The sequence below is a fragment of the Stegodyphus dumicola genome, chromosome 2, assembly GCF_044657685.1.
Source record: "Stegodyphus dumicola isolate Sdum_Otavi_A_Nest chromosome 2, ASM4465768v1".
Taxonomy (NCBI): Eukaryota; Metazoa; Arthropoda; class Arachnida; order Araneae; family Eresidae; genus Stegodyphus; species Stegodyphus dumicola.
The window spans coordinates 75,135,218-75,158,032 of NC_140769.1; the positions used below are offsets into that span (position 1 = coordinate 75,135,218).

General features: G+C 32.2%; 1 protein-coding gene across 2 annotated transcripts in view; it reads left to right on the top strand.

Moving 5' to 3' along the window:
• The first annotated feature begins 412 nt into the window (after positions 1-412).
• LOC118185696 (neuroendocrine convertase 1-like) overlaps positions 413-22,815 on the top strand; it is a 172,772-nt gene continuing 150,369 nt past the window's right edge. Inside the window, exon 1 of one of the 2 annotated variants that reach the window (XM_035355596.2) lies at positions 413-685. In XM_035355596.2, coding sequence (XP_035211487.1) covers positions 509-685 — 177 coding nt within the window. In that variant the 5' untranslated portion in view covers positions 413-508. The remainder of the gene's footprint in view (positions 686-22,815) is intronic. The other variant, XM_035355583.2, reaches the window with a different exon arrangement.

The following is a 22,815-nucleotide window of genomic DNA, read 5'->3' on the forward strand; positions in this document are numbered from 1 at the left end:
CGGTTAATCGAATCAAAAGCTGAATTCCACATCTTGACTTTATTTTTGATGACTCTATGTTTTCGTATAGATTAAATAAGTGGAAAATAGTGATAACAAGTGTAAAATATTTTTGCTAATGTAGTTTTAAACGTCAGAAAAGTATTTTTGAGGAATTAATCTAATGAAATCTGACAAGAAAAGAAAAGAAAAAAAAATGTATTTTGACCAAACCTTTCAATTCGAAATTTGTCACAATTATCATCATGCTTCCTGGTATAGATAAAAGAAAATGAAAATAACAGCAAAAGAAAATCAAATCTCCTTGTCAAAGTCCTGCTTGCTCATACAGTGAATGTAGGGATTCAGATAAGTGATGGACTGACGTGCTTCTCCAGATGGCAGTCTTCTCACCCACTAGCGGACAGGAGTTTCTCCCGATAACTTGTTGATACCTTTTCAGTGCGAACCGTTCAGCGGTTCGGTCGCTCCGTACAGCATCTCCCGGAAAAGGGAAAAGCTCGCGAACATGGAGAAAAAACACTATTTGGCATTTATTTTTTCAATATGCGCTATTCTTTGTGGCTTTACGGCAGCACATGATGGTGATGGACATTTTATGAATGATTGGGTAGTTCGCCTAACAGGGGGAAAAGAAGTTGTGGATCAGTTGGTAATTGAACTTGGCTACTTGAATTTGGGAGAAGTGAGTAAAGCTTTTAATTTCTATAACTATATTAATAATTTACATTTTCGAAGAATTATTAGCATTTAGTCTCAACTAACAAATATTAAAGTTTACTTTTTTCATGATGATTTTTGACTTATTTTCGCAGTATTTTAGCTCAAAAAGTGTGTGAGAGATATTTCTTATTTTTCGTTTAAATTCCTTAAAGATTTTTAAGAATAGCTACATTAAAATTATAAGTTAGTGATAGTAGTATTTTGTTTCCTTTATGACGAAGCTATACTTAAATGTAATCTAATAAGATACGAAAATCTTTCACAAACTCGAGCATTACAAAATTACATCTACTGGAACTATTCCTCAATCCCTAAAAGTGGAATTATATCTGTTAAAAGTATTTCCTTTCATGTGTTCGCCTACCAGCGGTTGAGCGGTAAAGTCGCTTAACACAGGTAGTTTCGTTCGAGGTTCGAATACCGGCTAACGTGTTAACTGCGTAGGAATTTTATGGATATCCCCCATGTGTAACGTGTATACGAGCTTGTTTCCCTTAGAAAATCTTTCACGAAGGCATCCCTTCCCTTAGGCAGATAGCCCTCGAATGCTTTTCCATAATCAATAAAACAAACCAAACCTTTCATGTTAAGAAGTAGTATCAACTAATGCAACGTAAGTAACCTTTAAAACCACTTTTATATTTGCAAGAAATTTTTAATATGATAACGTAATGAGTAAAAACCTTAATATTGATAATATGCTAAATCAGGCACTCAAATATACTTATATAGACATATATCTGTTCACTATGGATGTATTTAACAATAATATATTGTGGCATTTTAAATAAAAATATTATTTATTTGTATTTAGACTTCAATAAAGGATTGTTGTTTCTAGATTAAATATATAAAGTATATAATTACTAATATCAAGTATATAATTAGTAAATTGTATATCTATATATATGTTACTAAATTGTATATCTACTAATTTGTATTTTTTTATCTCTAATATTACTAACTTGCATATCAAGTACCTAATTACTAATTACTAGTACTAATTACTAATTGAAAAAGCCACACGGTACTATTTTTAAATATTTACTTAAATTAATTCATAAATAACACAAAAAACAATAATCATGGCAACATATGTTCGGATTATTGTTCCAAAAATACTATTAATAATCGTTTCTAACGCTTATCAGTTTCTTCTTAACGTTTTATCAGTTTACTCATTTAACCAATTCTCATGATTAGAAAAATCATTTTAAATCCTGGATAATAAAGACATTTTGATACTAGTTATGTTTTAAAGAAATTCTCAATTTATTTTACATGAAGAATACGAACTTATATTATGACTAAGAAAAGGTGGTCAAAAACTACTATATATTTTTAACTTCACAAAATATCATAATTAATATGATTAATATTTCGTACAACTCTAAATAAAACTTACGAAAGAGTAGCATTATTTATATTGATATGACTAAATTTTATTTCAATTACATTAACCACTGAGAAATTGTATTTTTCTAGTAATTATATATATTCAGTCTTTTCCGATAGCTTAATATCTCTATTCATATCCCTATAGCTTAAAACACCTTCTGTTTATCATAAATTTTATTGAAAATTAGAGAATTTTTATCTTGCAAACTACATTATTTTAAGCTTTTAAATAAATATGTAAATTAAAATCACAAACATGAAATGAAAGCATTTTACCATACAGCATGGATATGAAGTTGTGACAGAAATAAGTCACAACAAGGTATGATGATCATCGGCAAAAAGATTACATAATTAAATATAAAGTTGGTATAAATTCAGTGGCTCGTTAACTGAAATAAGTCGCAACAAGGTATGATGATCATCGGCAGTGAAGGACCTTTCTAAGAAAATGAATTTATATTTATCGCCATCAAAACATCATACTGAAAAGCCTGTTTCTCGAAACTAAATTTAAGTCGAATTAATGGTATTCAGTGATCTTATCCACCCGGCCTTTGGAGCGCTAATAATAATCTTTAATTATATTTTAACATTTCATATAATTATGTTTCAAGCAAATTAACCACATATGAAGAGCAATAGTTAATCATCGGTAGTTATATTCCAAACTTATTTTATGTAGTTATGGTTAAAAATCATTCATCTAAAAATTCGCTTGTTACCATCATCAAATATTTACTCGTAATCATCAGACTTTTAATGGTAAGAGGTACATCTGTGTATACAGCGGAAGTGTAATCAACTGATACTTCTGAGCATGTTGATTAATGTTACAGGAATGTTTCGTACCTGAGTTTTCTATAACAAAATCTTTCGAAGGAAATGTAGTACTTGTCCCTTAGCGATGAAATCCGCATTCTTTGATGATAACTTTTTAGAAAAAAGCAGACGTGTATTTCTATAATAGAAAATGAAACTCACAATATTAATTCCAGTGGTAACTAGAAATTTTAAATAGGTAATATTTAATGGATATGATATTAAAAAAATTATATTTCAATACATTTTATGTAGTTTTACTAAATATCTCTGCTTCAGTTTTATTGAAAAAATAATCCCATTTCAACTCATAGTCTATAAATGAAATTTACCCATAGATTAGCATCGAGAAGGTAATTAGCTTGAATTACTCTTATCCGGAGTTATCCTGCAAAATCATTAAGTATTCTTGGAGAAGCAGATTTTGCAAAATTAATGATGCCCTCGGGAATTGGTGCAAAGTCTCAGCTGTATGTACTGAACGCTGCACAACGTAAGAATATATGGAAGGGATGCTTTTAGTTCATTACAATATGGAAAAATACAAAGCGGAGCGTTAGAGGAAAAAGCGGTGAAAAAACGTTAATACAGTAACTAGTTATAAAATTATGTAAATTACAGTAAAACCACACTTACCCGAAAATACACCAAACGAAAGTGCAAAAGCTGAATAGGTAATAGTCGTTTCCAATTTCTTATTGAATTTTTTCTTAGTATTAAAAAAGAAAATCCGTATTTTGTATTTTAGAAAGTGTTCGCAGTATATTTTAAGCAAAAATATATATTTATGAAATCTATGCCCTGCAGATGACATTTTATCTCCCACATTCTTTTTTGAGTTATGTGAGTTTTAATTTGAAAGCCCTCCATGAAAAGTGAATAAACTACGAAATGGAAGCTTCAAAGATTAAAAAAAAATATATTAGAACTCCTTTTCAAGTGTTGCTTGTCATTCTGTGAAGAAATTTGCGCGTGGTCTACCATTGCTGTAAACAGTATTCCAGGAAAAAACTGTTCCAAAAATAGAAAACTTTCGGTTATTTGTTGAAAATTTTCTTAACTGAATCTTTTATAAATTGAGTTTTTTAAAAAATGTTTATGATTATGTTAATTTTAACTATGCATGTCCCCACCTTTGTCACTCGTTTCATTGTTTTGTGAGAAAATATCACATTCCTCCTTGCGCTCTACCCTGCTGTATGTGTGTTAAGACGTTGGAAGATCCACGATTTGAATTCCGACGAGGCCAGAGATGATTTTTATGTTTCTTGCTTCTAAAAGGTCTAATGCACTCTGCGAATTAAACGTGATGATTGTAATACAAATTTGCCTGTTTTTAGTTATATATACATAAAATTCCTTTGTATGATTTTGATTTCTGATTTAAATTAAAACAGCTAAGACTAAAATGGAAATTTTGAAGTTTATTTTTATTTTAAATGTACTCAAAAATAACATTATACTCGAAGATAGTTGTAGCAAAAATAAGGCCATTTTTTTCCTATGGTAACGAGACTCATCATAGCTTATGCAAAAATATAGTATCTGAAACTGCTTCACTTGAATTAATTCTGACGAAAGGGGCTCAACTTTTGTAAATACGCATATGCAAAAAACTCATATATCACAGGCGGCCAAACTTCATGTCTGTAACAACGCATGTTAGAATTAAGAAAATTTTGACAGACGCAACTCGGACTTTTCCAAAAGCCACAAGTCCAGATTTACATCATTTTAAAAACAGTGAAATAGATTTTAAAGAAACGTTTGAGAATCATTGAATGACGTTTCGCCTTCAGAATATGATGGTGCGTAAAAGAGAAAGCAAAGTATTGTACTGTCTTTGGTTTCTCTAATTGTAGCTTAATGCAGTAAAAAATGCTGTTTTTCAATTTTTAAATACTACGATTCTTCCGCGATTCCTTCTTGCAAATGCAAGATCTACCACAGTTTTATAATGCACATGAAACTTAGGATTCTTCTTAAATCTGCGCCACAGCAAATCAATTTATTTTTCTGCAATCTTAGATTATCTTGCAAATACCCTGCACGATCATTGGACAGCAAGCAAGGTTTAGGTCTTTTGTCCTCAAATTTTACAGATTTTCGAAATTCTCTAAAGGTAACATAGTCTTCTATATTGTGATTGCCATCAGGTTTATTAGAAATTCCCAGAACTTCAAGTTACAATAAATGTTTCATCAGTTGGAGGTGTCGAATAAACTTCTGAATTATTTTTAACTCCTAAATTCTGAAAGATATTAAACGATTCTGATGCGTCATATGCGTCTGTTTTCGCTCCCAAAACACCCATGTTTAGTTTTATTCGCACAGATGAAGCACATTTCCATCTCGATTGATTCGTCAATCTGCAAAAGTGGCAAATTTGGGGATTTGAGAAGTCTCATGTTTGTTTTCCACAATCTCTCTATTCTCAAAACTCAAAACGTTCTTGCATGAGCAGCTGTTTTTAGAAGAAGTATAACTGGATTTTTCTACATAATACGACTTCAGAACGGTATGTTAAAATCTTGCAAGATTTTGGGGCCACTGAAAATGCTTTCGTGGAATCATCCGCGACATCCTGGTTTATGCAAGATGGTGTAAGGAAGGGATGGGCCAACTGAGGCCCACCGGAAGGTTCTATCCGGTCCGCGGATAGAATTTTAATTTTCCAGTCGGAGGCAAATTAAAATAAATATATATTTATATAATATATACTTTGTTTAAATATTATTTGTTTTGTTCCTCTTTTTTAAAAAAAGGACTGATGATATTTTTACGTTACCTACTTTTGTTCTACAGAACACAAGTACCTGTATTTGTGACCAGCTGGGAAGGCCTGAACATTATGTTACTAAATGCCTACTGACAAAAGATTTTCATATTAAAATGCCAACAACAAATATTCAAGCTTTTATTAAATTCTTAGTAAAACAAAAATACACAGTGCTAAAAATCCCAAAAACAACAAAACAAAATTGGGCACAGATTTATGTCAAGTAATATAATTTCATATAACAAGTTATAATAAAGATGTAATAGTAGAATAAAGGAGTAAAGTAGTAAATGCAATCTATAATAGAGTAAAGCAAATAACAGCAGTGCTTATCATTTGAAAAAGTGATTAATTTCTAGCAAAAAGTATCATACATATTATATTTAAAATTTACATGCATTTAATATGTACATGCATTCAAATCACGATAAATAAATACTGACTTTTCGCGATTATGAAGACATGTCGCATTGGAAGTTAAATTGTCATAAAGATATTATAAACTTGAAAATCAAATTGCAAGAAAACATACTCATGTTGATTCGGCGTGATCAAAGAGAGATAGGATTCAACGACACACAAAAGGAAAAGACGAAAACCTTTGGAAAGAAAAAGTAATATTCTGGAAGAAATTAACATAATTTATAAAGTATAATATGAGGAATACAGTAGAAACCTTGATACTGAGAAACTCATGAAAGAACTGCAGTAAAATGAAAGGAATTTTGCAAGAGGACTTAGACAACATTATAGTTGAAATGGTGCAAATAATAAAAGAGAAACTTCACGATAAAGAAATAATATATAGACTGCTTAAAAATAAAGAGAACTTATAAAAGAAGGAAATTCTTTAGAGAAAATTCTCCAACAAAAATTTCTGTAATAAGTTATGATAATAATGCGAATACATTTATTGTATAGACTTTATTTGTGAATCAGCCACAATATATGGCAATGTAAAAATTTTAGAATTATTAATAAATGCTAGACAAGGGCGGACGTGAGCAGAGCCGATTAACCGTAATGGTAGAGGAATGGTGCCCACGTCCTCCGTTACTGCTACTATTACATTTAAGGTAGCTAGTATCAGTAATGTTTTCAATATATACAATGTTCTTAATGTATCCATAGAATAAGAAGTCCAGAGGCGTAAGATCGGGGCTTCGTGCTGGCTACGGAATTGGGCTACCTCATTTAATTTATAAGTTGTAGAACCTGTCATTCAAGGCTTTCCGCCCAGAAAAGAAGCAAGGAGGAAGAGCTCCGTCCTGCAAGAAAACATTTTTATTCTCAGTTACAGCTTCTAAACCATCAGTTTGTAGGAAGACATCAATTTTCAACATATCCTGATTAAGTATGCTGGTATCTGTGAAGAAGAAAAGCCCAACAACGTAATCATAAAGCAAGCCACGCCAAACATTCACTTTTGGAGAACTACGAACGTACTGGTGGAACGAACCATCGGCTGCAGTAATCCACAAATGCGACAGTTATGACCATTGACACACCCACTGATGTGAAAAGTCGCCTCGTCTGTGAAAAGAATACCATTTGAGAAGCTTTTATCAAATTTCTGCATTATAAAAGTAGCAAATTCTACCCGCTTAGTTTTGTTCTCAGGCTTAATCTCAAGTCCAAGCTGAATTTTACAGCCATTAAGTTATAAACTTTTAAGAAGGACTTTTGAACAGTAATCTTCAGAATACCCAATGCTAAACTTAGACGAACAATTGACCTTTTAGGATTTATAAAACAAGGCTGCCTTATGCGTTCGACATTTTATTTTAAAGCATATGGTCGTCCTAGAGATGCATGTTTTGCTACGCTTCCAGTTTTTTTTTGAATTTTTTATTCATCGATTAAAAGTTTCATCACCTGGAACTTTTTCTCCGGGATGTAAAGTACGCTACTGGCGTTGTATTGCTACAATTGATTTAAATTCTGTATACCACAACACAAATTGCGCTTTTTGCTGCACGGATTTCTGCACAAATTCACACTAGAAGAATAACTGCAGAGAGAAAACCGCTAGTGCGATACTAGAAACGCTGTCTACACTAGGACTAGCAACCCCATTTATAGTAGTGATAGGAGGAAAAACTTATATTATTTCACAACATTTCAACACAAAAATTATTTCCGTACGTTTATGAATTAATTTTTATTAAGGTTGCAAAATCTCGGCATTCTTTTACGATGACGCTGTATTTATTGAGATTTCAGACTATCTTTCTGAAAATGTCTGCAGAAATGTAACATATGCCACATTTACTCAAAAATAAGACACTCTTTTTCTGTTATATTTTTAATTCTAAAATTTTGAAGAGTCCTATAATCGAGTGTTTTAGTAAATGAAATTCCAGAATAACAGGAAATTATCATAGTATATAGAATAATTGCACTGTTTAAGTGCTAAATAAGCCTTACAGGTATTTATCGCGCATACAAAATGTATTACTAATACTAACAGGAACAGGAACGTCTAGTGAGCGATTTAAATTTAATCATTAATTTTTTTCCCGTCCTATTCTAAAATATTGTATTTAATTTGGTAACGTGCCTTTTATTCTCACCAGAAATAATTAAATTATAATCAGAATCGTACTTTTATCAAATATTCACTTACATTTTTATTTATCCTAAACTGTAAGAAGGCCCTTATATTTGAGAGGGTTTTATTTTCGAGTAAATACGGTAGATTCCATGAAAGGTCCAGATAAGAATATTTTGAGAGCCGTTTCCAATACCAAATAGGATTTTTTACCTACCTTTCTTTCCGTATTTAACGAAATAGAATTTGAGATCAGGTTTGACATTTGGTATCATATTAAGCCCATTTAAAGACTTATATATTAAACGGTAACTCAGCTTCTTGAAAAAAAATTGAATGGCTCTTACCTTTTTTTTTTTTTTTGTCAATTCTTCTTTACCTACATTTAATTTTCAAAGTAATATTTTGAACTAGCGAAATTCACGTAATGCATCTTAATAGTGTGAAAATAGGTTCTTAGATACTTTAGTTTCTTGAACTTAGACGTTTTGAACAGTAAACAGTTTTTCATATAAAATTACTTGCTTTATGTTTTTAAAAATGGGATTCATTGTATAACAATGAATACTGCAAAGGAAAGAGAATTTAAAATTATTTTGTGGCATTTTGCCTACAATAAATTTCTGAAGGAACCCAATAGAGTCATTATAAATAGCTTAAAATATTTTCTTATATTTATAGACATAAACAGACTAAAGTTTGTACGGTACTTCTTGTATAAAAGTTTAACTTTAAGTTCTTCAGCTCCTACCTAGACTGACAAGAGAGTTCTACTCCTGACAAGCTCCTACTTAGACTACTACTAACAAGCTCCTCCTTGACTGATCCATCCCAAATCCAGACGGCAAAGTCTTAGAAAGGTTAAAAATGACCTTTTTATTGAGTTCTTTAAATTAATAGTAAACACTTCTTATACTACAGATGAAAACTCGGCCTTTTGCTGATATTTAAACTAACATAAAACTAGAAGCCGAGTTTAAATAACGTAGTCTGGGACTACACACAAAATAGACTACTTGAGTTGGCTCAAATTATTGATGGCGTGTATTTAAATGTTGGCTAGCAAGAAGGTTAAAACCCGAACAAAACTTTGGCATAAAAAGGTGAGGCTGTCAGAAGCTGTAAAACATTGAAGTCCTGGACTTAAATACACAACAACTAATTTGAATTCTAGTGAGGACTACAGAGAAAAAGTCAAAGTGAAGGTTCAGCTCATAATAACTGGTTAATTATCACCAAATCCTACAAGTTTGATAACGTAAATAAATTATCAGAGCAAACTACATGCTATTACAAAAAACTGTCATGGAAACATAAATTACAGAAATACGATAATTAAAAACATACGTTAGGCAAGTATTTAGTTGTTGTATTTGAAAAATACAAGAAATTTCTTTCTAGTTCGCGATCGTATTCAGAATTCGAAGATCTTTTGAATTAAATGGTTGTGACTGACAAGAGAGTTGCTGCTCCTATTTAAAAAAAAAATTAAACCGTTTTATAATCAGTTGACCAAGTTCGGAGTTTCGAATTTTATATTAAAAATGCCTATCGTAAATAAATCATTCAGTCTTGAGTGTTATTTATTTTAGATAAAATCGTGATTTTGTAGCAAAATTTAACAAAAAAATTATTTTTATTATATTTTAAAGCAAAACTAACGGAGGATATGTAATATCATTAATTGCTGATTCCCTACCCACATAAAAATGCGAGACTAACATACTTGTTATTTTAATTATTTTTAACAAATGATACATATTTTGTCTTTGAGGGTAAGCAAATTTGTTTTTTGTTTTTTGGTGGTGTAACTAAGAATGATGTATTTCACAAGAAAAAACTCTTTCACAAATTCAAAACTGAAGTAGTCTTGCTAAATAAAACAAATACCTGGTATTAAAGAAGCGAAGGGAAATATATGATGAGTGAATAAACATCATAGTTGGTTATGAAAACATATTAAAATCAACAAAATAAATTATAACTCCTAGAAAAAGGACAGAAAATTTTCAAAGAATTTAGCTAACCACATCCTCATTTTATTCAGAGAGTCTCTCTTCAAAGAAGTTTTAAACTGATCAAAAATTATTTAAATAATAGAAGCTCTGCACTGTTAAAATATAATAATAAATTAATCACATATATAATAAATTAAATAAACATATGTAATAAATTAATCATAAATTAATTAATTAATGATTAGTTAATAAACATATATAATAAATTAATCACATAACAGCCTATTTAATAAATCAGGAATCACAATTTAATTTAGAAATCTTGAATGTTTCACTTATATTCCAGTTTTTAATTTTTACTCAGTAAACGACTTTTGCTGGCATTTGTACTAGAATGATAAAAATCAAAATTAATCAGTTAGTATAATGGAGTAATCAGTTAATACATATAAAATAAAAATCAGTTAATTAATCAGTTAGTATAATGAATCTAACTGTCTCTTGATCTCACTGAGAAAATTAAGTTTATCATCATAAAAGTAATATACTTTTATTTAATCCTTTCATACAGAAATTACAGCAAATTTGTAATTCTTATCTAAGTTTTGCCTGTTAAAAAGCGCAAAATACTTACATAATATTTAAGTTACATAAGCTCCTTCAACAGTCATGCATACAATAGGAAACACACATAAATATTCTCACAGGCTAATTTTGGAAATATTCTAAATGGATTTTTGGACTAGATACTCATATTCATTAAAATCTGGAAACTAAAAAATTTCATTATTAATAATAAACATATGAAATATGTTGTGACCAATCTCACTTGTTTGGAAGTAACATCAGAACAGGTCCATGAATTTCATCGTCGCCAGTGGTGCAGAATTGCATCTGCCGTTGGGAAAAAAAAAAAAAAAAAAAAAAAAAAAGGACAGTTTTATAACACCTGTTCTACTGTCCCGATTGACGAAATTCAGCTTGCGTTTTTTGTCTCGAAAGCGTGACTTAGATTATGTATTAGATTTACATACAGCATTGTTCTAATATAGGTATTTTGTCACAAAATCGGACTTTTTCTGAAATGACATGCGAAATTTTTCCATATTTCGACTCTACGACTCAAATTATGCCAAACTGCCAAGTTTTGTAAAAATCGCACAAGTAGTTTTTAAAAATATTCGCTTTCAAAAGTTCAGCTCCTCAGTGTTAATTGAATTTGGCGTATATTTATTAATCTCTCTCTTTTTTTTATTAAACTTATTTTGATTCTTTCTCTCGCATTTCAAAATTTAGGTTCATTCCAAATAACATTCGACCATTTCTTATGATTTATTTTTAAAATTTGTATTTTAAATAATTTTTATATATTTTTCGAAAATATTTTTGAATTATAATTTATAAAATTTTTACCATCATCTTAGTAGGTGCATTTCTAAGCATACCTGAAAAAAAAATTAGAGCTTTTTATTCAAAATTTCGGAAGATATACGGGAATTTATATATTGGCGCGTTTTGAAATTTTGCATATTCCTTATAAGCGATAATAACATCAAATGTGATTTGCGCACTTTGTTAAAACTATTTTAAAGTAGGAACGAAGTAACTTTTTTCCCGTTCGTGCACAATGTAAAAAGGGGAAAGGAAAATAGGTTGCTATACATTAAGAAGTTCGCCAATTATTCTTGGCACAAACTGAAAAAAATTGGCCAAGATAAATTTTTAAACCCTACCGTAAAGTCTGCACCAAAGTTTACGAAATTTAATATTTAGGCATAATGTGAGCCGTAGATTCGAAATAAGAAAAGAAAAGTATGTCACTTCAGAAAAAGTCCGATTTTATGTTAAAATACCTATATTTGAGCAATGATGTATATAAATCTAATATCGCGCCTAATTCGTGCTTTCGAGACATGAGAAACACAATTTGAATTTCGTCAATCCGTCCAGTAGAACGGAAGATATAGAACTGTCCCCTTTTTTTTCCCACCGCTCACCTTGGACGTTTTATAGATGAGAAACTTTGCCCAGCTCCGCTCCAGTTTTGAAGAGAAATTACCCGAGGGATAGAACACTACACCAACCGGAGCGGAATATATAAAAAATGAAATGCCTAAAGAAAACATAAAGCAATGTTATGTAAATGCTACATACAAGTAACACATGAAACGGGTTTGCTTTATATTGTTACGGTTTTTGTACTGATTTAGCTATTTTTTAAATAGAATTAATTAAAATTGTTTTATGTATTACCGTGCAATGCGGCACGAGACTTATTTAAAGAGAAAACATTTAATAAATAGATATCTCCTAATTGTACGCTTTTGCTTTTCGGCGAAAATCCAGAAAATACCAGAATATTTTCGATTGTAGTGAATTCGCGGTGAAATCGGATTAGCTTTCTGTGTTTTTAATTAAGCTCTGTTGAACGTTCTAATAGCTTAAAATATAGCTACTGTAAGATATTGCAATATTGTACGCATATCTGTGGAAATTTAAGCATTTTGTTTTATTTGCTGTGATAATAAATAATTTTATTCACTTTTGATCAGACTTGCGCATTCAATTTATTACGAACTCGTACGCACGCAACACTTTTTGGTGTCAGAAGTGGGATTTTGAATGCCAATTCAAAATCCCACTTCTGACAAAGAGCAATGAAAGAACAATTAAGGCAATTGATAGCAGTCTTTGCCTCGTTTAAAGAAGTGATGAAAGCGAGTCAAGCTCTATCAATGGTGGATGTCAAGAGCATGAAAAGCGCTCTGTTGCACGCCGTGAAATTTGAGGCAGCCCAACGAGCAACTCATAGAGACCGCTACCCAGTCAGAGCTGTGCGAGTCAACGAGCCAGTGGATCAATTGATGGCTTATCTAGATGATGTAAGACGACAAGTCAACGCTTTGATACAGAGTAAATGTGAGAAGAAACTATCTATAAAGGGTTGGAAATGTGATGTTGAAGGCTACATATGAAAGATCTGCAGAATAGCCCTGGGCACGAAAAATAAGACAGATTATTTAACCAAAAACTCAATGCCTTGAGATGGAAATTAGTGACAAGAAACCGACCCTAAAGTGCTGGAACTACGCTGTTGAAGGTCACATACGAAGCAACTGCAGAACACCCTAGAGCACGAAAAATAGGACAGATGATTTAAAAGACAATTAAATGCCATGGGACGGAAAAGGAGGGACAAGAAGCCAGAGTGCTGAGACAGCGGAGCTGAAGACCACGTACGAAGGAGCTGTAGAACACCCCAGGGTACGGAAAATAAACCATTTCCCAGCAACGACGCAGGAAACAAATTAATGATCATATCGCGAAGTGTAGTTTGAACGATGGTGAAAAACCCCGCTTTACAGCGCTCAAGATTTCTACAGTGAGTGGCAATAGTAATGGACTATCCATCAATGAGCATATCGATGGAGTTCCTTGTAGTATGATCATTGACACAGGAGCTAATGTTACCATCATTCGGAAGGATTTAGCTCAACAATTTAAAGTCATTTGGATTCCATTCTGTGTTACCCTCCAGACTGCGTCTGGTGCAAAGTTGCCAGGAAATATTCAACTAAAGTAGCAAAAAAAAAAAAAAGACTAAAAAAATCGCAAATGACGTCAGAGATTACGTGATTATTGTGACATCATAGTTATTCATGCTCACATAACCTCTGACGTCATCAAAAATTTACTGTCTGTTGGTTCCGTGAGTTATAGACTGTATTCGATTCTTAGTCGTTTTAATTATGTATCCTTAGCTTTAACGAAAATTTTAAAACTATATTGTTCATTTTCAATTGTTTACATATCCATTTTATTTTTAATAAATTCTCATTTAATTTAGGTTCTATTTTTAAATTAATTTGTGCATATCCGTTCTTAAGAGATTCCTCACGTTCAGACTGTTAGCGCTTTTTTACTAAATTTTTTGAGATGGCAGTTAATTTGTTTAATTCATTGTTTTTTTTTTTTTTTTTTTTTTTTTTTTTTTTTTTTTGCTCAGTTATGAATATCTTAATTGAGAAATGTTTTTCAGTGAGTTTTCCCTTCTGTCTGGTGGGCTTATTTCAGATTATGGTTACAGGAAAGCCTTTTTAAGTCATTTCCATTGCTTAATTTTTAGCAATATTATAATCGGAGAATGAATTTCACTTCTTTTTCTGTATGAGTACCCAATATAAGTTTCATTTTTTTCTCTGTTTTGGTATCCAAGAGACAAGTTCTTTTGTTCGATTAGTTTTCATCATAGAACTGGAAAGGTGAACTGAGTTGTGGTGTTGAAAATGTGACTTCCTAATCTGGTGTGATACTAGGAGTATCAAATATAAATCATGTCTGCATAAAATTTTCTAGCCTGAAAATTAGTGAAATACATTGCGTTGACAATTTAATAATAGGAACACGAAAATGGTTGACTTACCCAATAACCCCCATGCATGAGACTTATAGAATCATTTAATCACACATTTATTTCATAAAAAAACTTCTCTTGAATATTAATATGTAGCACATAATACGAAAATCATCATGAAGATCTTAGAAACACAAAACTGATATGTGAAACATGCGTGTCACGAGTACCGTCTATTTTTCAAATAGAGAGTCCGACTTATTAATCTAAGAACACCGGTGGTACAGTGCTCAACACTGATTTCTAATATCACTATTTTATGTTTATGTGAAGTGGTTGTCTTCTAAACGAAAGGACTCTTCTTTTATCATACATTTTTATTCTTTGAGCACATGGTCGGCTTCTCCCGAGGTTGACGAAACAGGTCTACACATATTGGGAACGGCACAGTTCAGACATTCGATGTAGGTTTACCTTTGGTCTCGCATTACGACAGATTAATTTCCATCTAAAATACTAATCACTAAATCGTGCACTTATTAGAAAATGGAACATATCTTCTCATCCAACTCAGGGAAAAATGAAATAGCCCCCCACACTCGGTTGAAACGTCGTCAGCAGAAAGAGATCGAAAAACCAGTCTGTCCAGTTTTTATGTATTACGATTACAGTAGCGATGAAGATAAGCTGAACGGCGTGAGAATTTTATGTTCTCACATGACTTAAAAACAAAACACCCGGGGGACGAGAGGGGAGAAGATGAGAGGTCTCGAAGCAGATTTTTCATTTCTTTCCGACTTTTTACCCTCTTCCCCATCTTGTTTTTAAGCCTAAATAAACTTTTTTAATGTAAATTATTTTTAATTTTAACATGTAAGCATTTTACGATATATTAAAAAGGATCTTTTGAAGTCATAAAAAGTAGCATAAGGAAATGATGGAGGTCGCAAAAATTTCGCAAAATCACAAATACTAAAATTTTAGTAGCACAAGTTTGTCAAGTTTGTCAAAAGTCGAAAATTTGCGAAAAATCGCACGATCTGGCAACACTGGTCTGGCGATGAAATCTCAATAGCTGGGAAGTTAAACGTGAACATCACGTTTGGAAGTTACACTTACCATCACACGGCATATGTGGCGGATATTACAGATCCATGTATACTCGGATTGGATTTTTTAAGGAAATAATTTTTTTCCCTTAGACCTTCAAAAACAAAAAACTGCTTTCACCATCTGAGGACATGACTGTCCATCCTCAGAAGGGATCCTCACCTGGAAACGCCGATGTCTCATGTGAAAGACTGATCAGAAAGCTGCCGAAATCATAATAGGGTCGAAGAGAAACACCAGACTACCAGTTATTCTCCATCGCCCAGATGCTCTTCGTTCGTGACCTTCGTCTGCATTGTGATTTCTTCTTTGGTCGCTCTTCGGATGCGTCTTCATCGCTTAACCCTTCAGAACACGCGCAGCACTGCGCTACGTTAGCGCGGGACAAATTTTACCCCAGTGTTTGTTTTTCGGAGTTCACTCCCCCCAACGTGTAAATAAATGCATTTTCTTTGTTTTCAATGAATGTATAAATGACTAATAGCTTTGTGAATTCTGTTAAACCTTTTCTTCAGTTTTAATTCGAGATAATCTTACTTTAAGTTATACAAACATTTCCATACTGGTTACCTAAAGTAAGCCATAAAATCGAAATTTATGCAAAATTACTAACTTATGTAAGTTACATATATGATTTTTTTTATATTAGAAAAATCCGTTTTCATATATACATATTTTTTAAACATAAGTGTTTATTATAAAGAGTGGTTTGATGAAGTACTAGAGGAATATGAAAAGGCTGCATTCTTACTAGCTTTTTTTCTTAAAACTCAATATAATGTCATACAATTTTCATATCAAAGAATAGATTCTAAATAAGAATATTAAAAAATATAAATAACACATAGTTTTTCCACCCCTCTCCTACCTGAGTTTATTATTCAAATAATGTCCTCACATTGAACAATCCTCACATAGTGTGTCAGCATATTTTTATAAACAAGTACATATTTTTACAAACGCTGGAGTGCTGCTCTCAGCACTCTAGCGTAGTATAATAGGAAAAACAACACCTTCAATTCAGCTACGTTTGTCTCTTGTGCATCACCTTCTCTAGAGAATTTGTTTCTTATTGATGAAATGTAAATGTTTGTTGATTTCACCAAATGTTCCATTATTTATTCATCAATAATTTGCAATAAACACTCAGTTGGATGTTTCAAATTTCTAAAGCTTTTCTTGACACTATATTGTGCGGCCGTGTCCGAACGTTTTTCGAGGGTAATTTTTTACTTTAAATTGTTCCATCTATTCAAACATAAAAATTATATGATGTCAAAGAAGATCATGGGAATCATCATATCACTGGTCAGAAACAGTTTCGTGAGCACTTTTAGAAATATTATCGCACTCAGAATCGGAATTTTCAATTTCGTTATCAGTTTCAACACAAGCGAGAGGAACCCACAGTCGTTTCTATTCTCGCTCGTACGCACTCATCTCAATGAATGTTTCTCTGGAAGTGAAACGTTAGTACACGCGCGGGGTAGCTACAATCCCGTTGCACATGCCTTCCCCGAAAACACAAAAATTCCATGGACACGGGAAAAATTTCTTTGGACGACCACTTCCTAACCTTGATCTTGAAAGGTACATAAAGTACTAGAAAGGTCACGTACGACCTTCCCTTATTTTCTAAGAAAAGACTACACGTGGGGTGGATTTTACCCCAGCGCGTGTGCTGACGGGTTAAGGAATACATCCAAGACCTCCAGGCTCGGTTTGAAGTGATGCACAATTTTGCACGAGAGCAAGTCAACTTGCCGACAGAGAAGATGAAGACCTGATACGACACCAGAGCTACCGGGCATCGTTTCAACGAAGGAGACAAGGTGTGGTTGTGGAATCCGATTCGAAGGAAAGGACTCTGTCCGAAATTACAGTCACCTTGGGATGGTCCGTATACTGTCCTAAACAGGATGAATCACGTTGTGGGTCGGATCCGTAAGTAGTCGAACTCTAAACCTAAAGTCTTTCATTACGACAGGTTAGCTCATTAGTGGAAATAATTGTAAATAGTGTAAGACCATGGTCCATTTTGTTTCTAAATGAGTATTTGATTTGACTTGTATTTAGTATTTGGTTTGGCTTGTATTTAGTATTTGAATTGTCTTAAGTTACTAATTTAATTATTGCTTATGTTGTTTGTTATTGTAATGTAATGTTTATTATTGCATTGATGCCTTAGTTGTAAGTTTGGCATCCTGTCTGGGGATTGTACTGCCAGGGACGCGCAGTCCTTGGGAAGGGAGCAGTGTTAGATTTTTTTGTATTGATTTAGCTATTTTTTTAAATAGAATTAATTAAAATTATTTTGTATTACCGTGCAATGCAGCACGAGGCTTATTTGAAGAGAAAGCTACGCCGGAAAAAATTAAAAATGCAGGAGCATGCGCATTTAATAGATAGATATATCGTAATCGTACACTTTTGCTTTTCGGGAAAAATACAGAAAATACCAGAATATTCTCTTGCTGATTAAAAAGCTTATAAAAATCGGGAAGAAAACATCTCAGTTCAAGTGTTTATTTATTAGTTTTTGCTGTTAATGATTGCAGCGAATTCGCGGTGAAATCGGATTAGCTTTCTCTGTTTTGAATTAAGTTTTGTTGAACGTTCTATTAGTTTAAAATATAACTACTGCGAGATATTGCAATATTGTACGCATATCTGTGGAAATTTAAGCATTTTGTTTTACTTTCTGTGATAATAATAAACAGTATTCACTTTTCATCGAGCTTTCGAAATTCGATTTATTACGAACCAGTACGCACGCAACAATATTATTACTTGTAAATCAGACAGTAAGGGAATACTTTTATTAATGGTAATCATTTGCAAGGCAGAAAAATTTCGAAATGAAATTAAAAATATTAAAGCATTACTTTCTAGCTTATGTTAATTTTCATGAAAATGAAAATAATTTCCATCATTTAATTCATGACAAAAATTATACATTAAAAAAATGATTCCACAGCATTCAAGTTTCTTCGAATATGGACTATATTTTCAGAGATATGAGTAACTTTAAGTAACGCTAATAAAGGGAGAAAAAAAGTAACAATTAATGGCTAGGCTGTGAGTGACTACATAATAGAGATATTGAACAAAATTCGAAGCCGGAAGCCGAATCTCTTCAGTCACAAACTATGAATAGGGCAGTTTAGTGCTTAATGAAAACGCCTCTTTGTGCTTCATTTGGCTGTTTTTTCACATCTATAGAGTGATATAAAAATTCACAATTTTTATTTTACTTTTGCTGTATTTTGAGAAAAAGATGATATTAGAGAGTAAAATAAGAATATTTAATGCGTCTTTTTAGATTCTCTAGTGTAATTCAACTATATTACAATATATAATTTAAATTTCCATAGAGATCGTTTAATTGCATACTTGGCACATTTCCAACTATTACATTATTTTATAATTTTATATTATTATGACTTGAGTAATTTTTAATAAAACGTTCGTTGCAATATATTTTGCATACTTTTACTTAGAGAAAATTATACGAAATTAAATAGTACTATAAGTTACGGTAAGACAATAAACAGAATATGTAGAAAATGAAATAACTAGCAAGCGATTATAAGATACTTTTTTGCATCAAAAAAGTGCTGTCTTTATATTATAATAAAACCAAATTCTGAAAAGGAGTTAAAATTTAAATATGTAGTTTTCAATTTCAAGAAAAAGAAAATTTATGCATTTGAAATATTCGTATTTGAATGGAGTATTTATGATGTGAGCATAAGTACTTCAAATACATTTAATATCATTCGAGCGGAAACAAACTAAATATATTTAGTAGAAGTGCAATTAATATTTACATTTATTTTAAAGTTTGTTATTTCATCATACAAAAAGTATTTCTGAAGATTTTATCTACAAAGAAAACTCCAGTTGTCTTTATTATTTGTCACCTATTAGAATTAAATTTTTTCTTTTCTGTTATTTGCTATATTACACAAATATGATTTTGATGTAGACTACGATAAGCATTTTATAGCGATATTGATTAGATACGTCAATTTACAAGCCAACAAACTTTATTATCTAAAATGTTACTCGTTGCTATGCATAATGAATCTCTCAGGGAACAAACAGAGTTTCTAAGATGTATTGATTAATACCAGTAATACATTTTAGTTTTAAAAAAGTGAACAAACAACTCATGAACAGCCTTGTGGTTAATATCATTACATGTTACTGTTTATGTTTGATCTCACGAACAAGCAAGTAGTTGATAAAGAAAATTAAACCAATTAAACCTTTAATAATACAGTTTCAAAGCGAATGAACTTAAAACACAATCAAGAAGCAGAAGTGAATATAGTCCCATTATTACTAAGTGCCAAACCCTATCCAAAAATAAGAAGGAACATTCAAAATTTAGAGTTAAAATACTGGATAACAAAAGGCAAAATTTCCTGAAATTTCTTGCTGAATTTAACAGCAAAAGACATAAGAATTGAAAAGTGTTTTCGCTTAAACTGAGCGGGAAAAAAATCTCTGTTTTACCAGACCCAGGCTGAAATGAGTGGCCTGATATCTCTAACAGCTCTTTTGTATGGGGAAATATATTCAGAAATACTTTTCATAATAATAATACTCTTCTCAATTAAAAGTTGTAAGGATTATGTTAATTTTATTAGCAGTTAAATTTTGAGTTAAAGTTCCTTTCTTGTTTGTGTTAAAGTTCCTTTAACTTAATATAACATACATATAATCTAAAGAAATCGGTACTGTACTGTTATCAGGACCGGATCCAGATATATATGTATGTATGCATGTACATATGGATGTATGTGTTCATGTATGCATGTATATATGTAATCACGAATGTATGCGTGTGTATTCGTATACACATATATGCATATACATATATATGCTCATACATTCATACATTTCTGAATCCGGTCCCAGTAATAGAATAATACTTCAACACTTCAATAAAAAAGAAAAGAAAGAAAGAAAAATTAATCACTAATTTCCTCTTTACAGCATATATTTTTTCCACTTTTCTCATCGAACTTCAATAACTGAATCAATCAATGTTAAATTAGTTATTTCTATTAAGACTTTCACTTTGTTAGCCTAAAAGGCACGCTTGTCTCTAATGGGATATTAGTCTCGAAACGGCATTTTGCGTTGAATCATTATAAACGGCGTATCACATTTCAAATTGTTGCCACCAAATATTATGGCCCTATATATATATCGGAAATTGAATTATTGATTTCAAAATGTTTGTTACGGTATTATGATTAAGCAACTTCTCCAAAAGAGGAAGTATACGAAATTTTGGCAAACTTGTCCAACGTGTTGTATTTAATTCCACAATAGAAGTTCAACAGATAACCCATAAAATTATTGTGCTCTTTTCCATGGAACATTTTTCTTTCGTCAATTAAATCGTGTTAAAATAATTTTCCATGCTGCCTTTTAAAACACCGTGTACAGTTACTTCAAATATGATCTACAAATTAACTGATTAATTGTAGAAAACAACTAAAACTAAATTAAGCTCGACGGCACAAACAGCCCTTAGAGAGCCATGGCCGGCAGTGTCCTGAAATCTGATTTCTAGACTGTGGGCTCCTGGGTTGCTTGAACATCTTTGCCTGTACGAGTGGTCAGCTTGTCGCAGGACCCAGGGTGTTTAGCCCCAAGTGAACTTGGTACTCATTTTATGCAACCAATCAAGGGATGAAAGACAAATCAACTAATTAAAATAAGGGAAAAGACGCTCCCACCAGACTGGCTCTCGAACTGTATACAGTTTTCCTAAAATCAACGTTAATTAGGACTGGATTCTACCTATTTCACATTTAAACTGCATTATTTGTTTACAGCTACTCTGAAATGTCATGAAAAAAATGTGAAACCAACTAAAGAGACGAATTTCTCCGGAACGATCAAGCTCATAAAAAGGATTCAAATGTTAGAATGTAACGAAATGACTTAAATCTTGGTGGATTTGTTAATCAGATTTTCAAGTCAAAGATCGTCATGGTGAACCGATTCAATTCTGCTGTGAACTTCTTGCCCGGTTCCGCAGAAAATTTCTGAAGTAATAATTTTCAAGTAAAATGTTCGCAGGCCTATGGGAGAGTGGGAAGTGGGATTATTTTAGGCGAGGACGTTGTAGGAGAAAGATGAATCGTTTTACTAATTTAGTTCTTTATGGAGATTTTGTCCAAAGAGTGCTGTGGAATCTGATGGTTGATGTTCCAGAAGGTACACGCTGAAACCTCTGGTTTCAGCATGATGGAGCGTCTGCACATTTTAGCAGCACATACCTGATCGCTGGATTGGCAAAGGCAGACCAGTCACATGTCCACCGCCATCCTTCGACCTCACTCCTTTTTATTTCTGCCTGTGAAGATACATGAATTCATACGTCTGATGTACCAGACGACAGGAACATCGGATATGGATCTCGTCTCCAGGATCATTGAATCCACGGCACGTGTCGGTGCCACACCTGCCCATTTCGAACGGGTCCATGAATCTATTCGTTGACATTGTGAAGTATGGAAGGAATTCTGTGACTTAATCATTTTCATCAATAAAAGTCATATTAACACCTCTTTCAACATCCTTTCTTTCTTCCCCTGTACGCTCGCGAAAATTACCCTCTGGCCGTTCGCAATTTCGAACGCAAGTTCCTATGTAAATCTTGCTTATGATGGTATGACGTACTAGAATGTTACGTTTGTCATCGACCTTTTGAGACACCCCGTAGTGACTGAAATCTGTTAGTTGAATGCAACTTCATACTACACTACACATTTGCAAGTTACGAGGTAGGCCTGATTGTCAACTCAAAACTAGATTGCATGTATATCGAAATGCAAATGGTATGCTATCGAAATCCTGATATTCGTTTAGTCATATTTTCTAATACTCGTCAAATCGCAATTAATGCCATTTTTGTTTTTACTATTTTCATTACAGAGTTCCAATGTTAATTACGTTGTTGATATGCATGCAAAATTGTCATAATTTTAATTATGACATCTATTAATTATGAGTTCAAACTGTCATTCTTTGGATACCGGATGGGAATAAAAATGTCAAAAGTAGAAAGGGATTGACAAACGGTGTATTATCAAAG